General features: G+C 33.7%; 1 protein-coding gene across 1 annotated transcript; it reads left to right on the top strand.

Annotated features, from left to right (window-relative positions):
* The first annotated feature begins 6,203 nt into the window (after positions 1 to 6,203).
* LOC131656261 (cation/H(+) antiporter 24-like) lies at positions 6,204 to 9,242 on the top strand. Its single transcript, XM_058926009.1, has 3 exons — positions 6,204 to 6,634; positions 6,739 to 7,746; positions 7,972 to 9,242. The coding sequence occupies exons 1-3, from the start codon at positions 6,308 to 6,310 to the stop codon at positions 9,070 to 9,072; spliced, it is 2,436 nt and encodes an 811-aa protein (XP_058781992.1). The 5' UTR covers positions 6,204 to 6,307; the 3' UTR covers positions 9,073 to 9,242.
* Positions 9,243 to 9,914: the final 672 nt, after the last annotated feature.

Raw genomic sequence — 9,914 nt, 5'->3', positions numbered from 1 at the left:
TGTTGCCTTAAATAAGATGCAAGGATCTAAAACAAACTACAAACACAACAATCCAAATGCAATGGAAGGAAAATGAGAGGAAACTAACATTCATAATGGAAACAGATATCGACGAGTCCGTACACTGATACTGAGTGTTGGATTCGACAGAAAAAGTTGTTTCAACGGTGATGGCGCCGGTTATTGATGATGGTTGAAGTTATGGTTGTCACAGTAGCAGAAACTTTGATGTAATGATTGGAGTTTGTATGTGACTTGAAGGGTACGGTGGTTGTGTTAGTATGGTTTGGTGAGATCCAGTTTAATGGCTTTTTGTGTTATGAAGAGGTTGCCGGTGGAAACAGGTTGGGAGTGAGTTGTTGGGGTGGCAGAGTTGCAGGAGGTTGAAAACGGTTATGTAATGGTCGTGAGAAGGTTAAGTGGAGGTGATGTAGTTTTGGTTGGTGGTTATGGTGGCGTGAAGTACAGCTATGATGATGGTGGTTTGTGATTAATTTTGGTATTTAGTGTTAGTGTGTTAGGCACTTTTAGTGAGGAGATAAAGAAAGAGTACTAAGGAAATAAGGATTATATTATTCACTTGAATTATACAAATAATGATACAGACTATGACTATTTATATACAACCCTAATTGGGCTTGTGCTTACACAACTAGGATTATATTTGATATTATTGGATTATATTATATTTGATATTATATCTAATATCTCAATAATATATCATTCTCAATAATATCTCAACATGTAAGTGGTACAGTGGGTGTTATGGTTTACTTGAAAGGGTGAAATTCAAATGGTGGTGGGAGGATCGAAGGTGAAGCGTTTGAGTTGTGGATCGGTGGAGGTAGATGAAGTATGCAGGCAATGGTGTTTTTGGGCGTGTATGGATCTAGTTTAAAGAAGAAGGAGATTTACGAAGAAGACCCATCAAAACCCTTCACGTTTTTCTTTTTCTTTTTTTGCTCTAGTTGGTTAACATGTGAATGAGAGAGAGAGAGAGGGAGAGAGAGAGAGAGAGAGAGAGAGAGAGAGAGAGAGAGAGAGAGAGAGAGAGAGAGAGAGACAGATTTGTAGGGGAAGCTTCTATTGGTCTTTTTTTGCTCTTCCATGCAACATGCAAGCTTCAATATCTATAGCAACAAACTAGGGTTTGTTTGGGCTTTAACAAAAACGGGCCTCAAATTGAACCCCACTTCCTTCTATGCTTTTTTTGTAGATTTTTTAAAAGACACGGTACTAAAATATTTTTTTATTGAAATAAAATAAAATAAATTAAATTAATTAAATAAAACTATTCTCTTTTTTTAGTGAAACAAAATTAAACTAAAAAAATAAAACACAGATTTTTTAATATTTTTTGAAATGATAAAAATAAAAACAAATATCTATTTATTGTCTAAAAATGAAAAATTCAGATAAATGTTTAACCAGAATAAAATATGAAAACATGTGAAGATTGAATGCACACGAAATACGAATGCGATACGCCCAAATGAATGAAACGCACAGGGCAAAATTTGGGGTATGACAACCACCTACTAGCATATCATAGATAAAGCTTCCTCCCACCAGATTGGGTGAAACCTGGAGGTCTATGATGATGATATGATAGTTAAGATTATCAAAGGGTGCAGTCATGCAGGAGATTTAGAAGATGTCCTATAGTCAGTCAAGAAGTATGATATGCATCTAAACCCCACCAAGTGTTCTTTCGGGGTTCAGGCAGGGAAGTTTATGGGCTTCTTGTTGAAACGGAAAGGCATCAAGGCCAACCTAGACAAGTTCCAAGTGGTCATCACGATAAGGAGCCCAAATAACATAAAGGAAGTGTATTTAGGAAACAATTGAGGTGTATTTAGGAAAGATCTCTTGTTAAAAAAGGTGTTGGAATCTTCTTCATGAGACGATTAGTCTTTGCACAAGAGATAGGCTCTAATGTCACTTGTTGGACATGTGACTCCATACACAAGAGGGATGGTGAATTAAGTGTTTACTAAAAAACAATAGATTGTAAATATTTTGTTATTATTTTTAGTGTTTAAAACCATTTTCAATTTTTTTAACAAATAGCTGCGAAAAGTAGATATGTGAAAAGAGTTAAGGGTAAGAGAAATGACATTAGATATTTATATAGGTTTAATTAAGAAGACTTAATCTTGTCTCCAAAATTTGATCTTGAGAGTATCCAGTAATTCTTAAGAGTTTTTAGTAGGTTAAACTCTCAAACCCCCTTATACAAGGAAAAATGAAATTTCTAGTTAACTTCCAACCAAACAGCGAACAAATGAGAGAAGCGGTTAGTATTTCTAGCAAACATGAACGTGTGGAGAGAAGCGATTAATCTTCCTTTCAAACAAGAACTGGAAGAGGTTAGTCGCTAAGTTTAACTGAGATTTTCTACGGACTTATCTCGAACCAATGTGAGATTTTAAACCGAGATAATCTCACAAACCAAATCGGGGTTTTAACCAGGCTGACCACAAACCAAGAGGAGAGTTTAAACCATGCTTTTCTCGAACCAAAGTCATCTTTTAAACTCGGTTTAACTTAAGAACCGAGTTGAGATTTTGAATCGAGCTGATCTCGAACTGAAGTAAGCTTTTAAACTAGGTTCAACTTATGAATTGAATTAGAAACTAAGAAACTAAATTCTCAAACCAAAGCTTTTAAAGGGTTTAATTTTTAACCGAAACAAACTCTCTATTGAGAATAAATTATTCAACCAATAGAAAAATAATACTTAGTAAATGTACAATAATACCCCTTTAATAATACAAGATTCCTTACTATAAACAAGACTTTCTTGTATTTCTACAGTTAAATTTAAGTGACAAAAAGTGAAGAAATATTTTTAGAGAGAGAGGAGTGAGATAAGAAGTTCACATTTTCTAGATGTTAAAATGTGAAGGGAGCGGCCTCTGTTTATAGGCTAGAGATTTGCACAAAAAATGAAAGATTCAGAGACAAAATTTAATGTGCCAATCGATTAGCCTCTTGCCCCAATCGATCGGAAGCCCAAAAATAAACAATTATCAATGTTTAAAAAGGAAAGAGAAGATACATAGATGTTGTCCTTCATTATGAGGTTGTCACAATCGTTTAAGGATATCTTTTGCACTAACCCAATCAATTGGGTATGAGTGCTAATCGATTGAACAATACAAAATTTTGTCCAAAACATTCCAACAGTTCGTGAATCAATTGGCACGAAACATTTTTAGGGATGTTTTCTTAATAAAAATATGCTTAAAACTTGTTTTAGTGTGAGTGTCTGTGTCCGTGTCTGTGTCTGTGTCTGTGTGATTTAGCCATATAACATTAAAAAAAAGTCGTTGTGTTTTTACAAAACACAATTCACTCGGATGCGACAGGGACAACTTTCACACTTCTTCTCTTTCACACTTTGAATCTTCAAGACTTTCAAGTCAACCAATCATATAGAAATTTGATTGAATCTTCATGGAGATGAGGCTTGAGATTTCCACAAGTTGAATTTCATCATCAGGGGATGTTTGCAATGATCACCAAACCCTAATTTGTGTGCTTACATCTTTAACCGTTTTTCATACTTGAATCCTCATAGGTTGTAAAGGTTGATATGCAAGTTTTCATACAAGTTTTTATACAAGTTATATCATTAAAAGCTCCTTTTAGTTGTCACCATCAAAAACACATTATCAAGAGCTCTTTTTATTACTTCATTGAGTAACCTGCAAAATAATTTTCCATAAAATAGTTTCTCAAAGGAATGTAGATTGTATGTGAAGAAAAAGTGAGAAGAGAGGCATAGATTTTCACATATATAAGGCCAAATACTTAGGCCGAATAGACATTATTACTAAGCAGTAGGGTTACGCCTACTAGTGGGTGGAAAAACATCTATGACCCATATTAAACATATGCAAAGTAATCAGCGCCTTACCTAAGCAAACTCATCATAATGACGCATTAAATACCTTAAATTAGGGGGTGTTCATGGTGCAGTTTGGGTGATTTCGATGCTAAAAGTCATCTGAACCTCAAGAGAAAAAGAATGTGGTTTGATTTCGTTCGGTTGGCTTTTAGAAATAAACTCAAACCAAACCAATGCAGTTTGAGTTAGTTACAAGATTTGTTTTGAGCCATACATACATATATATAGAGAGGACAACAAATCTTTGTGTTTAGTCATTCATACATTACCAAATAACAAATAACAATGTCTATGATTACAAATAAAAAGACCACTTTAGCACCAAATAACAAAGGGTTATTACCATCTTATCCCCCTGCCATATAGGTCTTTTCTGGTTTTGCCCCCTGTAATTTATTTTTTTTGAAAAACAACCTTGTCATTTCAAAAAGCTAACTTTTTAGCCCCTAAAGTCAAAATCCGCAGGAAAATCTGCAGCTTTCCTGCGGATTTTCTTTCGGATTTTCCTGCGGATTTTGACTTTAGGGGCTAAAAAGTTAGCTTTTTGAAATAACAAGGTTGTTTTTCAAAAAAAAAATTACAGGGGGCAAAACCAGAAAATACCTATATGGCGGGGGGTAAAATGGTATTAACCCAATAATAAAATAACTCAAATAACAAAATAACAATTTGTATTACAAAGTGCACATCACCTAGACCAAAATTAGGCTACCCATCATACGACACAACAAAGGAACACTTCAATCCTATGTTAGACCTTAAATACATAATAATTTCTCCCAAGACAACACCTCCTTCTACTAGAAAACTCAGCCACAACAACATTGAACTCTTCCATTAAAATCATGATATTCAGGTATCCTCCATTAGAGCTCCTTACATATCATAATCGAAGAAGTTAATACTTAAAAACAAATGAAAATATTTAAAAGGAATGAAAAATATTTAAAATATACCATTTCATTTTCAAGCATGTTTACTCAAAATTGTCAGAATCTAGTTTTTACTTCTCGTTTAAGTAAAATTGAAACCTAAATTCAAAAAGTAAAATTGTAGAATTTTCTTCATATTAAATTTATATACACGACATATATATATATATATATATATATATATATATATATTAAATGCAATAACAATTTAAAATTTTAACTTAATTATAAAAACAAAAATATATTAAATCATCATAATAAAATGTAATATTCATAAACTTGTACCAACCTATATAAATTATCCACCAAATCATAAAAGTGACATTCAAAAGATTATCCAAAAGCATAAAATGTGCCAAAATATAAAATTTTTTAAATTTGGCAACAACAAAAAATTAAAATCGGGCCAAAGAGTATAAGCCAACGATTTCACTAATTTCAGAGTGATTTAAATCGTTTAAAATTGTCCCAAGATACGATTTTACATTAAAAAAAATACTTTTACCTAAGATTTAACATGTGCTGACCTATAAACGTTAAATCTATAGAATTTAGGTTTTAAATTGTGATTTTAACAACCTTGCATTTACTAATCAGATTCAATATAGAAAGTCTCTCAATTAATTGTGAAATCGGAGTCATTTTTAAAAATGTGTCAAATATATTAATATAATGCAGTACAATTCAGTTTATAAAATACAAACTGCAACTAAATCGAACTGCACGGTATTGTTAAAATATGGCTCAAACACATCCAAATCAAATATATTTTTTTATAATTTTTGATTTGGTTCGATTCAATTAACAGTTTTCTATTAGTCCGGTTTTATTTTAAACACTCCTACCTCGCGCTCTAAGTCTCACTTGAAGGACTCTCCACCTAGTAACGTTTGACGGACTTGTCTTCTAAGCTTCACTTGAAAAACTCGCCCCAAGTAATGCTTGAAGGACTCACCCCCAATTCCATCACTTCGCCCTTCCTAAGTCTCGTACTTGAAGAAGCTCGACTAACATAACTTTAATTAAATTTTGAAAGAGACCAACTCGAAATCTGACCGATTCAAAAGCAATGTAAGAGGTCAGAGAATAATTAAGTCAAACGGACGACGAGTGAAATGATAAAAATGTGATGTGTGTCATGAGAAGTACTATATACAATTTTTACAAAATTAAATTTATAAAAGTGAAATATTTTCAAAAATAAATAAGTATAACAACACTAACATAAATAACATGTGTAATACTTACCTCACAAATAAATCAAAAATGGTTAACCATCAGAATGCAATGAGAAGAATAATTCTCCCACTTTGACGTATATCCACTCACAATCTTCTCTACGATGTGTTTCTCTTCTCTCTCTTTCTCTCTCTCTCTCTCCCTCTCTCTCTCAAACATACGCACACCCTTCATGCGTAATTCTGCATGTGCATGATAATCATCATCAAAAATAAACTCATGCATGACTCGGAAATTCCCTGTAAATGGTTTCTTACAATCCCCAAATTATGAATGGCAACAACAACAACAACATCAACATTCTATTCCTTCTCGTATTCTACAAGAAAAAATGGTGAAAAATACTAATGGTACAACATTTTCTTCCTATGAAATTCTGTGTCAAATTCAACCAAACACTCACCCTTCTGGTATTTTCTATGGTGACAACCCCTTAACTCATGCATTCTCACTGCTCTTGTTTCACCTCATTCTTGTCTCTGCCATCACACGTATTGTCCGTTTCGTTCTTAAGCCTCTCAAACAACCTAACATCGTTTGTCAAATTATTGTAAGCTTCTTATCATACATATATTTATTATCATTTCAATTCTCATGTTAAGTTTTTTTCTCTAATGAGAGTTTTTTATTTTTCATGTTTGATTTCTATGCTAGGGTGGTGTGATTATTGGACCTTCATTTCTAGGAAGAAGTAAATGGTATCATCGAAGCATAAAGCCGGAAGCGGCGCAATTCCTAATGAGCAACCTAGGTGTGATGGGGTTCATGTTTTTTGTTTTTGTCTATGGTGTGAAAATGGATCCAAGTTTATTGAGAAAATCAGGAAAAATGCATATATCAATTGCATTGACAAGCATAACAATTCCAACAATAGCAGTGTTTGTTATAGGACTATGTTTAAGAAAAATGATGGACAAAGAGCTAGGTTCAGTTTCATCCATAGGAGTATTATCAGGGTACTTAGGAATAACAGCATTTCCTGTTCTATATCATATTCTCAAAGAGCTTAACCTTCTAAACTCGGACGTGGGACGATTCGCGTTAGCGACAGCGTTAATCAGCGACGCGTTTGGAATTCTTAGTGTTTTAGCATTTGAAGCATCACAACAAGGAGAAACAAGAGCTGAGAATGCTTTGTGGTATTTGCTTTCCATTGTGGTCATATTTGCAGTTTTAATGGGTTGTTTAAGGCCAATAATGCTATGGATAAATCATAGAACACCAGAAGGACAACAAATTGATCAATCTTTGGTGGTTGCAATTATTTTAGGTGTTTTTGTGATGGCATTTATAACTGACATGTTTGGTATAGCAATTGTAAATGGGCCTTTGTGGTTGGGCTTGGCAATTCCTGATGGGCCTGGTTTAGGAGCAACATTGGTGCACAAAACTGAGACTATTATGAATGAGTTACTTATGCCGTTTTCATTCATTTTGATTGGGCACTATACTGATTTTTTTGCATTGGCTACTTTTGATTTTAAAAACTTGAAAGCTTTGTTTCTCATGGTTTTGACTGGTTACTTGTTGAAATTCTTTGTTACTTGGATGGCTACAATGTATTGGCGCATGCCTTTTAGAGATGGTTTAACTTTTAGCCTCATTATGAGCTTAAGAGGACAAATTGAATTCATCTTGTTTGTGCATTTGATAGACAAAAAGGTGAGTAATCTCCAATGACAAACTTATGTAGTTTTTTATTACATGCATTCACACAGTCAGCCATATCAATGACCGTTGGATCAAGTTTGAAAAATCTGCATTTTTCAATCTCGGTCCAACTGGTATCTAAATGGCTGACATGTGGAAACGCAGAAACCTGCGACGGCAAAAAAAATGTAAACTTGACTAATCCAATGATTGTGGTTTGTGTGGATGCATATACAGATCTTGAATGTACCAGAATTCACAATGTTGGTGATTGTGACAACAGCATTGACAGCAACATTCACTCCACTAATCTCCATATTATATGATCCAACAAGACCCTACATGTTAAACCAAAGGAGAAACCTTCAACACAATCCACCAAGTGAAGAACTTAGAATAATTTTATGTATTCTAGACACAGAAAGCACAAATGGACTCATTCATCTACTTGATGTCACAAATCCAACCTCAAACAACCCACTTTCAGTTTCTTCTCTTAGACTATTCGAGCTTGCTGGTCGCGCTACGCCATTATTGATCGATCACACGAAACAAGAAGTTCCTCAGATATATAGATGGACACACACCATAAATGCGCTTCGAAGTTACCAACAAATGAAACAAGAGTTTATGAAAATCCAGTTCTTCACTGGCGTGGCTCCCAAGCAATCAATGTTTCAAACCATCTGCGAACTCTCCCTCGAACAAGAAGCGTCGTTGATCATTCTACCTTTCATAAATAGAGGCTTTTATTATCATGGAGTAAGAAGGACATTGAATTCACAGGTGTTGGAAAATGCTCCTTGCTCTATTGCAATTCTTGTTGATAAAGGTCTTCTTGAAAGTACCATGCCTACGACCGGGAATTCGATGAGGCTTAATACGCAACGATTTGCCGTGTTGTTTCTCGGAGGAGCAGATGCGAGAGAAGCACTTGTTTACGCGGATAGAATGGTCGCGAACGAGGAAGTATCGCTCACGGTGATAAGGTTTCTGTCATACAACAATATAGGAGACAATGAAATGGAGAAGAAGCTTGATGATGGAATAGTGACATCCTTTTGGGTGAAGAATGAGAGGAATCAAAGAGTGGTGTACAAAGAGGTTGTGGTTAAGAATGGTGAAGAAACAATAGGAGCAATTCATGATATGAATGATGGTGCTTTTGACCTATTGATAGTTGGAAGGAAACAAGGGATAAACCCTAATATTCTTACAGGGTTATCAGAATGGAGTCAAAGTGATGAGTTAGGGCTCATTGGTGATTATGTTAGTTCTCAAGATTTTATTGGCTCAGCTTCTGTTTTAGTGGTGCAACAACAAGTCCTAAGAGGTTAACTTGAAATGTGTGAATATGTAAGGTTTAGTTTTTAGATGAAGGCATGTTCAATGTACTTTAGAAAAATATAGATGTTTTAGTTTATTTATAGACACAAATCTGGTATTCCTTCCTATTTGTGGGTGAATAGATAAATGTAGGAAAAAACAGTTTTGCATGTGAAATTTTTATGGAGAAAAAAAATACTATTCAGCAGAAGAGTATATCTAATTTAACAATAGTAAAGAAATGACTTTAAGAAAAATAAAATAAAGCCATCTATCTTAAAAATAATAAATTTATGTATTAAATATGTTTTTTTTCTCTACAAAATTATCAAATTTGATTTTTAGTCCTTATAAAAAAATCATATTTTAGTCCCTACAATATTATTTATGCACGTAGTTTTAGTCCTTTTAGAAGGACTAAAACGTCATGCAAAAATAATTTTATAGGGACTAAAACATACAATGTTTTCTCCATATGCCACAGTTGTCAAACACATTTCCCTAAATGCCACATTCTGAAATTAATTTCCCAAATTGTCACACTTTCCTCTCATGTCGCCAATCAATGTGGAGACATGGTGGGCCTCCTCTGCACAAGAAAGCATGTCGCCATTTAGCATGGAGACATTGTGGGCCCCGCTTGAGAAAGGGAGCATGTCGCCATTCATCATGGAGACGTGGTATTTTTTATTTTATTTTTGTTATTTTAACTATTTTTGTTATATATAAACTATTTTTGTTATATATATTTATATTATATAAATCCAATAAATAATTTAAATGGTTTAAAATCATTTTTTTAATTAATTTTAAATAATTAAAAAAGTTAATTAATTTTTTTAAACATAATTAAT

The sequence above is a fragment of the Vicia villosa genome, linkage group LG3 (genome assembly GCF_029867415.1).
Source record: "Vicia villosa cultivar HV-30 ecotype Madison, WI linkage group LG3, Vvil1.0, whole genome shotgun sequence".
NCBI classification, from domain to species: domain Eukaryota; kingdom Viridiplantae; phylum Streptophyta; class Magnoliopsida; order Fabales; family Fabaceae; genus Vicia; species Vicia villosa.
The sequence above is the reverse complement of the archived record's forward strand: the minus strand, read 5'-3'. Positions and strand labels throughout refer to the sequence as shown.